General features: G+C 45.8%; 1 protein-coding gene across 1 annotated transcript in view; it reads left to right on the forward strand.

Moving 5' to 3' along the window:
- The window catches only part of ppfia2 (PTPRF interacting protein alpha 2), a 373,178-nt gene that overhangs the window by 131,307 nt on the left and 223,822 nt on the right, over positions 1-18,049 (forward strand). The window contains exons 5-6 of the mRNA XM_078567936.1: positions 7,470-7,691; positions 10,909-11,055. Coding sequence (XP_078424062.1) covers positions 7,470-7,691; positions 10,909-11,055 — 369 coding nt within the window. The remainder of the gene's footprint in view (positions 1-7,469; positions 7,692-10,908; positions 11,056-18,049) is intronic.

The following is an 18,049-nucleotide window of genomic DNA, read 5'->3' on the forward strand; positions in this document are numbered from 1 at the left end:
AAGCCTCCCTGTCTGCCACTAGGTAAATACCAATGGCAGAAGGATGAGGCACTTAAGAGGAATTAATTGCCAACTTAAGGGCCTTAGTTGGTGGCGGAGAGTGAAGGCCGTCCATGGACATTCCTGCCATGGACTTAATCAAGGTGAAAGCGGGAGGCAGTGGAGTCCTCACCTGCCAGCCTCCCACCTGATTAAATGTCCCCACCACCAAACTCACCATGGGGGAGGGCACAAGATTCCACCAAATATCTTGAATTACATCATGGAACACTGACGTGTAATCACTTAACAATTTATTTTGAAATTCATCGCTCAGTACTTAACAGAGGTATTAACCTGTTATTTCAAAGTAGCACTGGAAGTAATTTCACCTGAACATGTTAAGCATTAAATTTTCATATGTTACTATATCGCAGAACAACTTCAAGGCGAATAATTTTTTTTTCCAATTCTCCCTCGTTCTGCTGGAGGCACTGACTCTTGCTGGAGTACAGCTCCATGGACACCAGCAAACCCCTGGTATCTTATCAAAGGAGTCATTGTTGATGTATGTGTTTTAACAGTGAGCACATGTAAACTATTTCTACATAGGAAACTTCACACCCAGGCCCATTTCTGTCTTTACACAAAGTCCTTACAGGTTTCAGCACAGATCAAGTAGATAATAATCAGAAGTAGGGGCGGAATTTTTCATGCCCGCTGGCATCGGGCATGCTTGGTGGCGTCAGCAGACAATATGACACGATCAGTTTTATGACAGCAGGAAACCAGTTCACGATCCTCCACTCAACCCGCCTATGGCAGACCACGTTTCCTGCTATTGGACGTCGGGAACCTCGTTGTAATACATTAGCATATCATTATCAGGCCAGCCTGCTGGAATTGCGCCCCCCCACAACTGGATCATCCGTCCACGTCAGCGGGAAAGCATGCCAACATGTTTCACAACAGCACATAAAAGCACTTGGTGGCCTGCACTTTGAGCAGAACTCAAAGGTGTGTACACAGTAACGTTGTGCAGCGCTTGGCAGGGTCACCTGTTGAACTTCAACCTTCAACGACGTCAAGGGGTCAGGATTAAGGGCAGCCCTGCCGTTGAGGTGACTGGTGGCGGTGGCGTTGGCGGTGGTAGTGGCGGTGGTGGGGGCGGGGACGGGGACAGCAGGGGCAGTCCTGTCATTGAATATAGCACTCAAGCATTCAGGGCAGGGGATAGGGTGGGTGAGGGAAATGGCCACGCATGAGGGAGATCTGTATAAAGTGACTACTCCTCTGCAACTGAGACAGTTCAGGTGCAGCCACATTGATATGATAGGGGTCGGGATCCTAGCTTATCTGCCCACTCAGGCAATGCAGAGGTATGAAAGTACCACCAAGTGCTCCAGAGCTTTCCCCCCACCCCGCTCCCTGGCACAGACAGCAAATTTATGAGCATTTTAGTGGACTGCAGAACAGTTGGATGTCTGCACACCTTGTACAATCTCTCGTTAAAGCTGGCCATGGAGCAGTCATTGCTGGAGGCGCTCACAGCACGTCAACACCCCAGTTTGGACCAATCTCCCCCATGGTTCAAGCTAACAGGGCAGCCATGCAACGCACTAATCTCTGGCCATCCAAGTGGTGGCCAGCGCTCTCCAGGAAGCGTTAAGGGCCATCACACTTAACCAGGACAGGTTCTTAGTACACCCATGCTAACTACATGTCTCTCTCTTTCATCCTGCAGGAGGAGTACATCAGGGTCATGGAGCCTGGTGAACTAGTCATATGCCTGATGGCCTACAAAATGTAATGATGGGGGAGAGACCAACTGAGGCTCCTGGCTGCGCAGAGGCAGGAGCAACAATCTCAGGAAGAAGGGGTGGCTGGGTCTCCCACATACGCCACCCAAGGGTCACAGTGAGCCATCACAAGCCGGCACCTAGCGACACCCAAGGTCTAGAGATGCCGCCTTTCATTCCTGCAGATGACGAGAACCAATGTCGCCAAAGACTGCGCATGTCTTGGGAACTGTTCGATCACATCTGCCAGCTACTTCAGAATTTGCGCCATGTGCACATGGAGGGCATCCACTGCCAATGGCCATGAAAGTGACTACAGCACACAATTTCAATGCCAGTGGCTCCACAGGTGACCTCTGTGGGATCTCATAAGCCTCCACCTCTTTGCGAGGGTGCACAACTTTGTTTATTTCGCCTGGGACCAGAACAGCCAAGATGCAAGAGCGATTGGATTCACTCAGATCTCAGGTTTCCCAAAAGTGCAGGGTGCGATCGAGTGCACTCTTGTGGCACTCAGATCTCCATCACAACACATGGTGGACTATATCAACCATGAGGTGTTCCATTTGGTGAATGTGCAGCTGGTGTATGACCACCAGAAACGCATCTTCCAGGTGTGCGCACGGTTTCCAGGGAGTGTGCATGACGCCTACATCCTCAGTCGGTCACAGATCCCTGGAGTCTTCCAGGGTTCGCAGAAGTTGCAGGGCCACCCACAGAGGCCATGGCTGATATCACCCATGCAACAGCCTCAGACTGCAGCAGAGCGACGGTATAATGGGGCGCATGGTGCAGCTCGCAATTTGGTGGAGCAGACCATCGGGATGCTGAAGATGAGTTTGCGGAGCCTGGACCGGTCTGGTGGGGCCCTGTAATACAATCTGCAAACGGTGCTGCGCCCTTTACAATCTGGAGCTCCAACGGGGAGATGAGCTGGCTGAGGAGAAGATGGAGGAGCTGCACGCCTCCTCCGATGAGGAGGATGCCGACGGGGATGAGGGTGAGGAGGACCTCGCACTGACTAGACAAGACAGGCACGCTCGGGAGGCCCTCCTAGCTGCTAGATTTGTGGAGGATGATGACATGCAGTAAGGTGACCCCATATTACTCACATCGCACCTGTGAACGTTTGACTCCAGTCTGGCTTATGGCAGCGCAAATATCCTCTGTGAGAATGCTCCTGTCATTGGAGACGTAGTGGAGACCCTAATAGTCGCTCAATTTCAGGAGGATGATGATGACATGCAGTGAGGAAACTCCGTAAATTTTCACATAGCCTCTGAGAATGTCTGACTCTTGTCTGACTGAGGGCAGATCGCTTGTGCTCTGTGATCAGGGTCATACCATAGAGGCACAGCCATGAAACTTTAGAAGCACCTGATCCTTTGCCCACCTTGAGCACCTGAACTTTTCAGGAGTTGGAGCACAGCGTCAGTGGTCACAGACGCTGAAGAGGTGGGGGCCAGACTCTCTTTAAAGGTGCTGAGAGCACACCGAGAGACGGAAAGAACTCTCTGTTGCCTATCCAGTACATTCTGGCAGCAATGACAAGCACCGCATGTAATGTTTCCAGGGAGTGTGAGGCCGGACCATCATTTTAGTCTGAAGGCTGCACAGAGCGCAGGGAAGAGGCCCTGGACTGAGACACCTGCCTTTATCTTGTGCGGAAAGGTTTCATATCTGAGTGACAAGAACACTGTTCATCAGAACAAGGAGCCATAGGCAGGGAGACATTCTTGGGAGTTTATTGACAATCATGAACAGTATGTACAAGTGATTAACACCAGTGCTCAGGCTGTGCAACTAATTCTCCTTAACTTTCCTAACTCTGCCACTATGTCTTGGCGCTCCCTGGACATCCACAGCGGAGGTGGAAGCAATCTGCTGACTGTGACGCCCTTTCTGTGTTGACTTTGGCAGGTGTCCTCTGGAGGGCTGAGATTTGGAGGGCCCCAGCCTGCTTTCGGGGTCCTGCTGTGTGGTAGTGGTACCCTCCTCTACCTGTGGAGCTGGAGCTGCTGAGGTCACAGGAAGACGGCAGTTAGATCAACTGGAATCTCTCGGACTCACCTGGATGGATGGGCCCGGAGTGTGCACCTGCTGATTCTCCTCCCTATGGGTGCCCAGGGGTCCCAGGCTGACTCCTTGAAGAGCAAAGGTAGCAGGAATGAGATCGAGCTGCCCAGCATCCCTCTCACGTACACACTGTTAGGGGCCAACTATGGCATCAACGGAGTTAAGACCGTGCAGCAGTGCAGGAGCGAATTCCTGGACCAAGGTCTCCATGGTGGCCACCATCCTACCTTGGTGCAATAGCATGCCGGCGCTATCTCATCAGACTGAAGATGAACAGACTCCTCCATTGTGCCTTGCAATCTGAGGAGTGCAGCGGACATCTCTTCTTGATGTTCCCGAGCCTGCCTTTGCAGTTCCAGCAACTCTGACATCACTGAGTGCAGAGGCTTGTCATCTGACTCAGACTCAGCAAAGTTCTGGCCTCTAGCAGTCGTCTAAGTGCCAGAAACCTGGGAAGCCCCTGCCTTCACCTGCTGTGGATCAGACGGTGCAAATGTGCTCACCAGATTTTGATCCCAGGGCTGCTCTAAAGCTAGGTCACACCGAGGTGTGTGTCTCTGCACTGGTGGAGGGTGTGGCTGAGCACTGTGACGGGACTTCAGGGAAAGTGTCTCCAGACTCCCCTTCAGAGGTTCCTTTAGGGCTTGATTGGAGGCCCTGGGTCATGGACTCTGTTGGCTGTTTGGCAGATGTGCCAGTGAAAGCAAGGAGAGATAATTAGTACATGGCAGTGGCCTGTGAAGCAGGACACATCACTCACAGCATGGTTGTATGATAGATGTTGCACTGCTGGACCCTCACTTGGTAGAGCAGCGCCGACCTCACTGTCAGCACAGGACTGGTCCAGATCGTGGCCTGGCAGCTGGATGGCTGTTTCTTCAAAGCCCATGAGGACCTTGATTTCGGGTATTCTGCCACCGGTCTGCGACTTCTCCTCTTGTTGTGTGTCAGCTTGTCCTGCATGAGTAGAGATAGAGAAAGCATAAGCAGGACGCCTGCCAGGCCAGATGATAAGTATGCCTGGCCTGTAAGGGTGGTGAGTGATCCCATGGACAGGATGCGGACAATGCCAGTGAGTGAATGGTGATATCCCTTGAACCGGCAATGAGTGAGGGCCCTGTGAATGTGATGGGTTTATGAGTGTGAGTTGAGATTGATGAGAAGATGACTTACCCTGGCAGAATGGAGGAGATCATTCATCCTCTTGCGGCACTGGGTGGCTGTCATCTTTTGAAGGGCATTAGCGCCGACCACCTCTGCCACCACCTCCAAAGCTGGGTTAGTGCTGTTGCTGCTCATCCTGTGGCCAGCGTGGGGGTAGAGGACATCCTGGCAGGCCTCCACGGCACCCAAAAGGTGCTCAAGGGACGTGTCACTGAACTTGGGGGCTGCAGTCTTTTTCAGTTTCAGGGCCATGCCTTCCAAGCAGCAATGATGGTCTGGAAGCACTGAGATGTCTGCTTGCCCTCTGGACTTTAAATATGGTGCCCGGAGTGATGCTTCAGCAGGCGGGCAAATGAGAGCCCATCAGCCATGGAAACGGCATGTTTCCCGGGAGTGCATAAATAATGTGGCAGGTTTGGGACGATACGGCATCACGGCCTGCAGGTAAAACGTCATTTTACCCACCCGCTCCCTTAATTAGTGCAAGTCTGGGACGATTTCGTCCAGGGACTTTGTATGATTTTTTTTTCTCTTATCAAGAAACACTGTGAACAACAGCATTATCATTGTAAGAACAGCACATTCTGCAGTCACCAGTGATCATTTCTGGGACTTTACTAGCCTTTTGTGGACAAGTTCTACTTGAGTACTGCATTTCGTTAAGAAACTATCAGAAAAAAAACCTCTGTTACAAGTGTTAGCTGCTCATCCATTCAACTAACAGCTGCTGTTATGATGCCAAAAGATCAGAAGATCTTTCAGAGAGACTTCAAAGTTATATTCATGAATGTCATTATCTTTTGAAGAGACTATGGCCGGGTCATTCCTTGGAGTTTCTCCTGCTCTGCCAGCATTGCTTTGTTGGAAGCCCAGAGGAAATCCCATTTCATATGTAAATAGGGTTCTCATCATCCTTCTGTCAAAGTAATGGCAGCAGATGGGGAGTATAGCTCCTAGGGATTTCCAGGCCTATTACTGGCAAAGGTCAATGCTCTCCCCTTGAGCCTGGATATATTCAGATCTTTTAAATAATCCTAAAATAACCCCATTCTGCTTACCTTGGCTTTCGAATTTAATTTTCAGTCGCTTGATAGTACAGAAATTGAATATTGCTGAAAAGAGAGACATATTGCTGAAGCTTTCTATCTTGCACTCACCAGGACAAACACAAGAATGCCAAATTTCAAACAACCGCCACAATTTATTCTACAGGAGAAAAGGATGCTGATTGGTTGGCAAGTCGACTCAATTCACTTTTTATTTATTCTTCCTGCTCAGTTTGTCCCTAATTAATAGAAGCCTCTTTTTTATTCATTCAAGGGAAGTGGGCGTCGCTGGCTGGGCCAGCATTTATTTCCCATCCCTAATTGCCCTTGAGAAGGTGGTGGTGAGCTGCCTTCTTGAACTGCTGCAGTCCATGTGGTGTAGGTACATCCACAGTGCTATTAGGGAGGTTTTGACTCAGTGACAGTGAAAGAAAAGCGATATATTTCCAAGTCTGGATAGAGAGAGGCTTGGAGGGGAACTTCCAGGTGGGGGTGTTCCCACCTATATCCCCCTTAACTTTGGGATGTAACTTGCGAGTAGCATCAGAAAGAGCTGGTCCGCAGGAATTAGAAGAAACAAATACATACTTATCTACCCCTGAAAATTAGGCTGACACTTCCGATTGCCAGAGCTACTTGGGGTTTGCATTGAAAGACTCCTCAAAGACCCCAGCAAAGTGCATCTCCGGCGGATTCAAGGAGGCCATACCCCCCTTTACCACACAAGCTGCTGTAAAGCAGGTAAGTTAAAGGGCCCAGTGAAATTGACAGGCCAGGGAGAAGGTAAGTGTCCAGGGTAAGTGGAAAGGATTTGGGGCGTGGGAGGGATCAGAGGGTGGGGTTGCGGAGGTCAAGGGTTGTGGGTGAGATCGGGGGTTGGGGGGGTCGGAGGTTGAGGGGGGTTGGGGGGTTCTCGGGTGTCAGAGGTCGGGGGTATGAGGGTCAGATATCAGAGGGATGGGGGTTCAGAGGTCAGGGTGGGGTCAGAGGTCAGGGTGGGGAGTCAGGGGTCGGATGTTTCATGATGGTTTCGGGTGGGGGTGGTCGGAGGTTGCAATAGTTACTCTGAAATTAGAAGAGGTTTTAATTCTTCTAAATTTTTCTGGGTAACTATTGATGTAACCCTGGCAGAACCATCCAAAGTTTGCGATTTAAATCGCATTTTCGGATAGTTTTCAGCACGGGGCAATTGTCCAGAGGAAGTTTGCACTTCTGGGCAATTGCCATGCAAACCCTTACCTGGGAACTTCCAAGAGGGATTCCCCAGGGCATCTTTGGGGTACCCCCCAAATCCGACGCTGGGGAGCTCAGAAGTTATGGCCAACATGTTTTAATAATTTCAGTGTGGATTCTTATCAGCATTCGCTGTTTGAACTCAAGACAATCAATTGCTTTTCCTTTACAGCCTCTTTCTAATGGTTCTATCGACCCTAATGATAAAATTATTCAAGTTATGGAACTACAGGAATTACTGGAAAAACAGAATTATGAGATGACCCAAGTAAAGGAACGGCTAACAACGTTGTCTGCTCAGTTAGCTGAAGTGGAACAGGATCTAGAAACAGCCAGAAAGGACCTGATTAAGTCAGAAGAAATGAGTACTAAATACCAGAGGGATATCAGAGAGGTAGGAAAATAAAAAGCATTTTCTGTTAAAGAGAAATCAAATGTTTTGACATGTCACCTTTGGTTCTTATGCTAATCACCTTATATCGGTGCCCTCTGGTTCTCGACTCCGCCGCCAAAGGGAAATTTCTCTCTACCTACTCTGTCTAGACCTCTCATGATATTAAACACCTCTATCAAATCTCCTCTCAACCTTCTCTTCTCTAAGGAGAACAACCACAGTTCTTTAATCTATTCTTGTAAGTGAAGTCCCTCATCCCTGGAAACATTCCCGCAAATCTTTTCTGCACCATTTCTAAAGTCTTCATATCCTTCCTAAAATGCAGTGCCTAAAATTGGACACTGTACTCCAGTTGAGGTTGAAATAATTTTTTATAAAAACTTATCATAACTTCCTTGCTTTTGTACTCTATGCCTCGCTATATAAAGCCCAGGATCCTATATGTCTTTATAATTACTTTCTCAACCTACCCTGCCACCTTCAATGATCCTCCCAGGGTCCTACACTCCCTTTAGAATTGTATCCTTTAGTTTACACTCCGTCTCTTCATTCTTGCTACTGAAATGATTCATTTCATATTTCTCTGCATTAGATTTCATCTGCCATGTGTCAGCCATTCCATCTACCCGTGTATCCTCCCGAAGTCTATCACTATCCTTCTCACAGTTCACAATACTTCCAGGTTTGGTGCCATCTGCAAATTTTGAAATTGTACACTGTACCCCAAGTCTAAGACATTAATCGACATTGTGAAAAGCAGTACTGACCCCTGGGGAACACCACCCTCAGTCCAAAAAGCAACAATACTCTGTTTCCTGGCACTCAGCCAACTTCATATGCATGCTGCCAGTGTTCCTTTTATTCCATGGACCTCAACTTTGCTGACCAGCCTATTATGTGACACTTTATCAAAAGCCTTTTGGAAGTCAATACCATATCAACTGCATAATCTCATTAATCGTCTCTGCTACCTCATCAAAAAACTCCATCAAGTTAGTTAAACATGATTTGTCTTTAACAAATCCTTGCTGGCTTTCCTTACTTAATCCACACTTATCCAAGTGACGTAATTTTGTCCTGGATTATCATTTCTAAAAGCTTTTCAAATTCTGATGTTAAACTGGACTGTAGCTGTTCAATTTCTTCTTACTCCCTTTTTTTTATAATTTGTCCCTGGGATGTGGGTGCCGCTGGCTAGGCCAGTATTTATTGTCCATCCCTAATTGCCTTTGTTCAGAGGGCATTTAAGAGTCAACCACATTGCTGTGGGTCTGGAGTCACATATAGGCCAGGCCAGGTAAGGACTGTAGATTTCCCTCCCTAAAAGACATTGGCCAGGATTTTCCGGTGGTCGGGTGGGCTCGGAGCCCGGGAGCAACCGGGAAGCCAACCGCCACCCACGATTGGGCTCCGACCGCAATTTCACGCTGGTTAGCCAATTAACAGCCAGCCAGCATGAAATGCGTGCTGCAGTGCTCAACGCTGCCAGGATGGGGGGCGGGAGGAGCACGAGCACTGAAGTTCGCGCATGCGTGCAGGTGTGTGCAATAAAAGCTCCCTGAAGTACAGAGCTGCCTCAGGGAGCTGAAGGTTTTTAAAATTAAAGATTAAAAACTTAAGCAATGTTAAAAACATGTCCCCTCATGTGACTCTGTCACATGAGCAGGGACATGTTATGAATGAAATTTTAAAATTTTTATTTAATTTTTATTTGCTGTTGGAAACCTCATCCCGCCCATGGTTGAGGTGTCCTAAAAAAACCAAAAACCAGTTGGCCTTTTCACCTTCGCCAAATGTAAGGTTGGACAGGCAGTGAAAAATTTAATTTAATTATTACTTTAATGGCCTTAATAGGCCTGTTAACTGCCAGTGGGCGCACTGCCAACTCCTGCGTGCGCCCGCCAACCAAAATATCGATGACATCGGGACACTCGCCCAATGTCATGGCGCGTCATTTTATGCCCACCCCCGCCCGATGAGCACAATATTCTGCTCATTGAGTAAAGGTGTAACATTTGCAATTCTCCAGTCCCCTGTGGCACCATTCCTCATAATTAAGGAGGATTGGAAGATTATGGCCAATACCTTTGCACCCTTACAATTACAACCTTACTTTCCTTAGCATGCTCAGATGCTTCCCATCCGGTCCTGGCGACTTGTTGATTTTAAGTGCAGCCAACCTTTCTGCTATCTCCTCTTTATCAATTTTTAGCCCATCCAGTATCGCAATTACCTCCCCCTTCACTATGACTTTGGCAACGTATTCTTCCTTGGAAAAGACAGATGCAAAGTACTCATTTAGTTCCTCAGCATGCCCTCTGCTTCCATGCATAGATCCCCTTTTTGGTCCCTAATCATCCCACTGCTCCTTTTACTAACTTTTACTATTCATGTGGCTGAAGAAGACTTTTGGATTCCAGCTACGTTAGTTGCCAGTCTCATTTTATATTCTTTCTTTGCCTCTCTTATTTCCTTTTTCACCTCTGAACTTTCTATCGTAGCCTGATGCTCACTTGTATTATCAACCTGACATCTATCATCCGGCCCCCTTTTTCTGCTTCAACTTACTGGACATAATTTAATTGGCTCAACAGGGGTCTCGCACATGTGTTGGAGAAATGGTCAGGGAACCCCTGTCAGTTCTATGGGGGAGGGCTGACAGTATTAAGTGCCCTTCAGGGGCATTAAATCCCTTTCGTCATCCAGGGAGCTCTGGCTTTGATTGTCCTCCCCTTCTCCCTGTCAAATGTATCACTACTACACCCAGACCATGTCTTTAAAGGCAGCCCATTGTTCCATTGCAGTTTTGCCTGCCAATCTTTCACTGCAGCTTACCTGGCACAGGTCCATTCTTGACCCACTGAAATTAGCCCTCCTCCGATTAAGTATTTTTGTTCTAGATGGCTCCATGTCTTCTTCCACAGCTAATCTAAACCTTATGATACTATGGTCAGTGTTCCCTAAATGATCCCCTACTGACACTTGATCCACTTGACCCACCTAATTCCCCAGAGCCAGATCTACTAATACCTCCTTCCTCGTTGGGTTGAAACGTACTGATCAAGAAAATTCTTCTGAATTCACTTCAGAAATTTTTCTCCTTCTCTGTCCTGTACATGTTTGCTATCCAAGTATACATTAAAACAATTACATTTTATTTGCAACAAAATATCTAAAATTAAAGCAAAGTAAAATTAGCTTTATTGATTTTCCACAGGTAATTGCTCAGAAAGAAGACATGGAAGAAAGGATAACTACATTGGAGAAGCGGTACCTTAATGTGCAGAGAGAATCAACCTCATTACATGACATAAATGACAAACTTGAAAATGAGTTGGCGAATAAGGATGCATTCTTACGCCAGGTTCAGTAAATTTGTCAATAAGATGTTAATCTATGAATGAGATGTCACTTACAGCATGACTTTTAAAAGAAATGTTCAAAGTTGAAGAGCAACATACCGGCAAAGATCAATCTATTTCATTGCCACTGCTGAAAATTCTTTATCACCAATAGTTGTATGAAATATAATGTTTTCAGATGCTAATTCAGTGAAACAAAGATCTCAGTCTTTACATTCCAAACCAGATTCCATAACTTTAATTAATAACAAATTTCCCATTCTCATAGTAATGCATGTAGCTCATACAAGCTGTCAGCAATGCTCACCCTTTTCAGTATAATTGACCAGACCGCTGTGTCTAAGGTAGGCATATTAAGGTACATTAATGATGTGGATGTTAAAATTTTGAAAAGGAATGGAAAACAGAGAGAAAATAATGTTCTTGTTAGATGCAATGACATAGTAAGGAATAGAAGTGAAATTCTCCAGAAGGTTTTTCAGGATTAGAAGTTAGGACCTCGAGGGTAGTTAACGCAGGATTATTCCCAGCACCACACATTAATCAGCATAAAAATAAGAGAGCTAAATGTGTGGCTAGAAAAATACAGGAAAATTTTACAATTTTTAATCACTCATTTCTTGCCTGAAAACCACGTAGCTGACAGTTGAAAATTGGGGCTAGGGAGCACTTTTGCCTTCCCTTGGATGCCCAAGGCTTGCCTAATGCAGTATTTTAAGCATGCCTGTAAATGGATGCACAGCATGGCCAGCTGAAACAGATAGGAACTGCTTACATATGCAAATATGAGTCTGATGTACAAGGTTTTGCCTAGGCCACAGTTAGAGCACTATGTAGAGATTCGGGCACTCCATTATTGAAAGGGGATCAAAAATTAAACACTGGCTATAGCATAGATTTACCAGAATTATACCAGGAATGAGAAACTATGGGCTGAATTTCCAGGCAGTTTGGGGATGAGCTGAGAGATGGGAGGACTGGCAAAATGGTGGGGGAAGGTTTCGGGAGGGGAGCCTGATGACTTCCCGCAGCCATGCCATACTGCCAGTGGCGGGAGTGATGACATTCCTGGAGCCTGCCAGAAGGCCAGTTGAGCCACTGTAAGCGGCCAATTACGGCTCACCACCCACCTCCGTGGGCATTTTGTCCTCATTGGGAGAGGTCATTGCTGCATGGGGAGACAATCCAGTGAAACCTGGCAGTCTCCTAGTAGGCTCTGGGGCAGGGGGCCCTACTTCATGAGTATTCCAGGGCCCATGGAGGGGCCCCCCAATGGCATTGGCCACCCTCTCTGCAACGGAGCCGCTTATGCTTAACAACCACCCACTCCTCTGATTGCCGGGGCCTGGCTGCCTGGCCTTGGCTTCCTTGAACCTACTTTAATGTTCTTTGAGGGTGCCCAGCCTCTGAAGCGCCTTCTCCATGGAGCTGCAGCCTCAACAATGGCCAGCACTAACAGCGGTGCCGCTGAGGCTGCTGAGCTGCAAGCCCTCTGATTCAGCTGGCAGCTCTTGGGTGTGGGCCACGGCTGGCAATGTGCTGTCCTGGATACCACCAACTGCTGGAGCAGAGTTGTATCCTGCTTTCAATTCCAGCAGCAGGACTTGCTGGCAATCAGCAAAATTCAGCACTATGGTTATGAAGAGAGAATTGTCCTACTTGAATTATTTGCACTAGTGCAGCAAAGGCTCAGGGATAATATAATAAATGTTTTTAAAGAGTAATTTCCTTTTCTTAGACAGTTCATGATAAGGGGTCATCAATTTTTTAAGCATCCCTTTGTGAGAGTATGTTGTGCTTTGCCATGGGTAGCTGTGCAGGCAGAGAACATTGCATCTTTTTAAAGGAAAAGCAGACACATATTTGAAGTAAAGAAAGGCACAGGGCTGTGGGCTGAGCAGGGTGTTGTGATTAGATTTCAATCAGTTGAGCAAAATACTGACCCAAGCATAATGGATCTGATATTTGGAAAAGCCAAATTTAATGGCAGGAACTCATTAGAATTCTTTTTCCCTGTTTCCTGCCTGACAGCTGGCCAGAGGGCTACAGCTACTGGGCAGGAAAAGCTGCAGCACAAGACAGCAGCTGAAGACTGACGTGCCCCTAGCCATTAAAAAGATCAGGGACTCAGAACATAGCAGCGAGGAACAAGGGAGAGAAGAGGGCAGTGACAGATTACAGATCATCTGGAGGAAGAGATTATGAAGAGCATCTGAAAACTGGGAGCAAAGGAGTTAGAGATCGCTGGGAAGTTTGTTGATTGCAGGGGTGAGGACAGGGGTGGGGTCAGGGGTGGACGGTTGGCCAGGAAAGGCTAGGCAGTTCACAGAATGTTTGCTTGATGGGCTGTTGGGAAGCAGTGCTGCTCCTCTTAGCCCATAAGCATTGCTGGAAAAGCACTTACCTTCTGGATCTGGACCATACTTCAGTTGCAGGGTCACCCAAGCCCTGGAAGCCCAATCACTGCCAATAGATTAACATGGTTGTCAAAAGCTGAGGAACACAGCCTTATTTAAATATTATAATTGTGACTCCCTGCCTCCCTGCTCTCGAGCAAGTTGGTTGGCGACCCAAAACCTTCCATTGTTATACCGGAAGAGGTGCGTGAGTGGTGGCCTAGGAGCAGGTTTAATTTTTTTTAACAATTTAAGACCCTCCCCCTCCCGGTCCCTCCCACTGGGGATGAGAAGGGGCTGCCCTGTTAACCAATACTCATCCATGCTAATGTATTACCCCCCACCCCAATACCTTATGTATTAACCTGCTTTGCGGCACCTTATCAATGCCTTTTGGAAATCCTAGTGTATTACATCTACTGGTTCCCCTTTGTCTACCCCACTAGTTACGTCTTCAAAAAACTCTAATAAATTTGTTAAACAGGATTTCCCTTTCATAAAACCATGCTAACTTTGCCTGATCACACTACGAAGTACATTGTTAAACTAGACTTCCTTAATATAGATTCCAGCATTTTCCCTGATGTCAGCCTAACTGGCCTTCAGTTCCCTGTTTTCTCTCACCCTCCTTTCATGAATAATAGTGTTATATTTGCTAACCTCCAATACACTGGCTCCGTTCTTGAAACTAGGGAATTTTTGTAAAACCATAACCAGTGCACAAGTATCTCTGCAACTTTCTCTTTCAGAACCCCATGATGTAGGTCTGGGTCCTGGAGATTTCTTGGCTTTTGGCCTCATAAGTTTCTCCAGTACTTGTTCTCTGTTGATAGTAATTGCCTTAAATTTCTCACTCTTTTTAGCCCCTTTGTTACTCTGTATTTCTGGCATGCAATTTATGTCCTGAGAAAACAGACACAAAATAGTTGTTGAATGCCTCTAACATTTCCTCAATGTGCATGATAATTTTTCCTGTCTCTACCTCTAAGAGACCAATATTTACTTTAGCTATTCTTTTTTTTATATACTTGTAAAACTCTCTACAATCTATTTTTATATTTGTGGCAAGTTTCTTCTCAGATTCTATTTTCTCACTTTTTATTGACATTTTGGTTCCCTGTCCTAGTTCCTAGAACACTCCCAATCCTTGGGCTTACTATTATTCTTTGCAACATTATAAGTCTAGTTAGCAATTTACTGGTGTTTACCAAATGCCACCTAAATAGTTCTCCAATATTATTTAAGTCATAGCTCATAAATTTCAATTTAATACGTAAATAGATGGATGGGCATGCAGTGGTAATGGCGCATCAGGAGATTTGTTTCAGAAATTTAAAAAAACACCACACAAACAAAACAAATGCTGTAATGCCTTGCTATTTATAAAAAAATTGTTCTTTATTACTCACAACTCTTTAAATATGTAAAAATAAGGTCACTCTGCTTCAATAAATAAAACTGGTAATTTCCTCTTCAATATATTGTAGACTGGGGGATGATTAGCTCAGTTGGTTAGATGACTAGCACACGGTTCAGAATAACACCAACAATACAAGTTGGGTTCCTGTTTCAGCTGAGGTAGATTTGGGACCTGCCTTCTCATCCTGCCCCTGAGAGTGGAAGATAATGTCAAACCACCACTGACAAAAACTGCCAAGGATATAACTCAGGTTGGAGCATCAGCAGACAATGAGCCAAGGACCTGACTTCAGGCAGAGCACACATGAATAAATGGATATTGTACATCATCAGCCAGCTCTGTTTTGGTTTCCCGGTTGTATGACTGGTTTTCTTTGATTTTATATTATAATAATGCAGTTCATCTTTTTTTGGATTCAGTAGTAGGGTGAGATTGTTATTGCATTGTGACACGTTTGTGAGGTGAAGAATATTTCTTACACATCACAAATTGTGAATTGTTTGATTCTTCCACATTTTTAATAATAGTAGTGCACAGACAGTGCTATGTTCAATAGGATTCATGAGTATGTGTCATGTTCACTTTTTTTTTACTTGCACTGTTCCAAAATAACAGTACGTAACAACACCAGATCTCTCTGGGTCAGCCAGGCTTGTGCTCCATATTTGACAGTCATTTTTCAGCCAGGGATCAATAGGAGGATCTTCCTTCCACTCTCACCACACCTTCCTTACAACACACAAAGACATGTCTAGTGGAGACGTAAGCCACCCTGGGAATTCTCCCCATTATGCCCTCATAAAACTTTAGTGGAAACCTTGCCATTTGAGGATCCTTTTAAGGTCAGGGGGATGGGTTCCTGAAAAGTAGTTCAGAGGGGAGAGAAGCTAAGATGTAATTAGAAGTTAAAACGCTAGTAAATGAGAGTGGAAGGCAGAGGATACATAGGCTAGATAAGGAAGAAGTGAGTTTAACAAAGCTAAATGGAGTATATTTTAATGCAGGGAACCTGAGGAATAAGACAGACAAGTTGAGGACACAGATGGGCATGTGGGAGTGTGATATGATAGCTATGACCAAGACTTGGCTAAAAGAAGGGCAGGATTGGCAGCTCAACATTCCTGGTTGTAGGGTATTTAGACGAGATAGGGAGGGGGATAGAAGAGGAGGTGGGGGGGGGGTGGTGGTGCTGTTGCAATATTGATCAATGAATCAATTATAGCACTGAGGAGGGATAATATCTTGGAAGGATCATCAAATGAGGCCTCAGGGATAGAAGTAAAAAACACAAAAGGGGCAAAAATGCTGTTAGGTGTGTACTATACGTCGCCAAACAGTCAGGGAGAAATAGAAATAGGCAATCAAATTTCAGAGAAGCGTAAGAACAATAAGGCAGTAACTACCCAAATATTAACTGGGAAGTTTTAGTGTGCAAGGTAGGGAGCGAGCAAAATTCTTAAGTTGCATCCAGGAGAACTTTTTTAGCCAGTGCATAGAAAGCCCAACAAGGGAGGAGGAAGTTCTGTACTAATATTCAGAAATGAGCCTGGGCAGGTGGAAGACATATCAGTAGGGGAGCATTTTGGAGATAGTGACCATAACTCAGTTAGATTAAGGATAGTTATGGAAAAAGATAAGGTTGGGCCAGGAATAAAAGTTCTAAACTGGGGAAAGGCTAATTTTATTAAGATGAGATACGATTTGGCCCAAGTGGACTGGGAGCAGCTACTTGCAGATAAAACTATGTCAGAGCAGTGGGAGGCATTCAAGAAGGAAATAGCGAGAGTACAGGGCAAATATGTTTCGCATAAAGACAAAGAGGGGGACCAAGTCCGGAGAACCCTGGATGTCAAGGGACATAAAGGTTAGGATTAAGAAAGGAAGAGAAGCTAATGGCAGATACCAAGGGCTCAATATGGCAGAGCCCCTAGAGGAGTATAAAAAGTGCAGAGGGGGACTTAAAAAGGAAATTACGAAAGCTAAGAGAGTGCATGAGAAAGGTGGGTCGAATAAAGAAAAACCCAAAGGTTTTTTAAAAAATATATAAAGAGCAAGAGAATAAGTGGCGAAACAGTAGGGCCAATTAGGAACCATAGAGGTAATCTGTGTGTGGACCCGGAAGACGTGGGTACAGTCCTCAATGAATACTTTATGTCAGTCTTCATAATGGAAAAGGACAACACAGATATAGACATCAGGGTGTAGGACTGTGAAATATTAGAGGAAATTAACATAGAGAGAGAAGGGGTACCAGCGTGTTTAGCAGCCTCAAAAGTATAAGGATAAATCTGCAAGCCCAGGTGAAATGCATCCCAAGCTGTTGAGGGAGGCAAGGGAAGAGATATCAGGGGCCCTGGAAGTAATTTTCAAATCCTCTCTGGCCATAGGTGAGGTTCCAGAGGACAGGAAGACTGCTAACAATGTCCCATTATTAAAAAAGAGAGGAAGGGATAGAACAGGAAATTACAGGCCAGTCAGTCTAACCTTAGTGTTGGGGAAGAATTCTGAGGGACAGAATATATCTGCATTTGGGGGGACACGGATTAATCAGGGATAGTCAGCATGGATTTGTTAAGGTAAGGTCATGTTTGACAAATTTGATCAAATTTTTTGAGGAGATATTCAGGAGTGTTGATGAGGGTAATGCATTTGATGTGGTCTGCATGGACTTTAGCAAGGCTTTTGATAAGGTCCCTCATGATAGACTGGTCAAGAAAGTAACAGCCCATGGGACCCAATGCAAAGTGGCACGTTGGATCCAAAATTGGCTGAGAGGCAGGAAGCAGAGGGTGATAGTAGAGGGATGTTTCTGTGACTGGAAGTCGGTTTCCAATGGGGTTCCACAGGGTTCGGTGCTGGTGCCCTTGCTGTTTGTGGTGTACATAAATGATTTGGACTTAAATGTAGTGGTATGATCAAGAAGTTCGCGATAACACGAAAATTGGTGGGGTGGTAAATAGTGGGGAGGAAAGCCGTATATGGCAGAAGGGTATCAATGGGCTGGTCAGGTGGGTAGAGCATTGGCAAATGGAATTCAACCCAGAAAAGTGTGAGGCAATGCATTTGGGGAGGGCTAACAAGGCAAGGGATTACACTATGAATGTTAGGACCCTGGAAAATACTGAAGATCAGAGAGAACTTGGTGTACATATCCTCAGATCCCTTAAGATAGCAGGGCAC

The sequence above is a fragment of the Cetorhinus maximus genome, chromosome 22, assembly GCF_964194155.1.
Source record: "Cetorhinus maximus chromosome 22, sCetMax3.hap1.1, whole genome shotgun sequence".
NCBI classification, from domain to species: domain Eukaryota; kingdom Metazoa; phylum Chordata; class Chondrichthyes; order Lamniformes; family Cetorhinidae; genus Cetorhinus; species Cetorhinus maximus.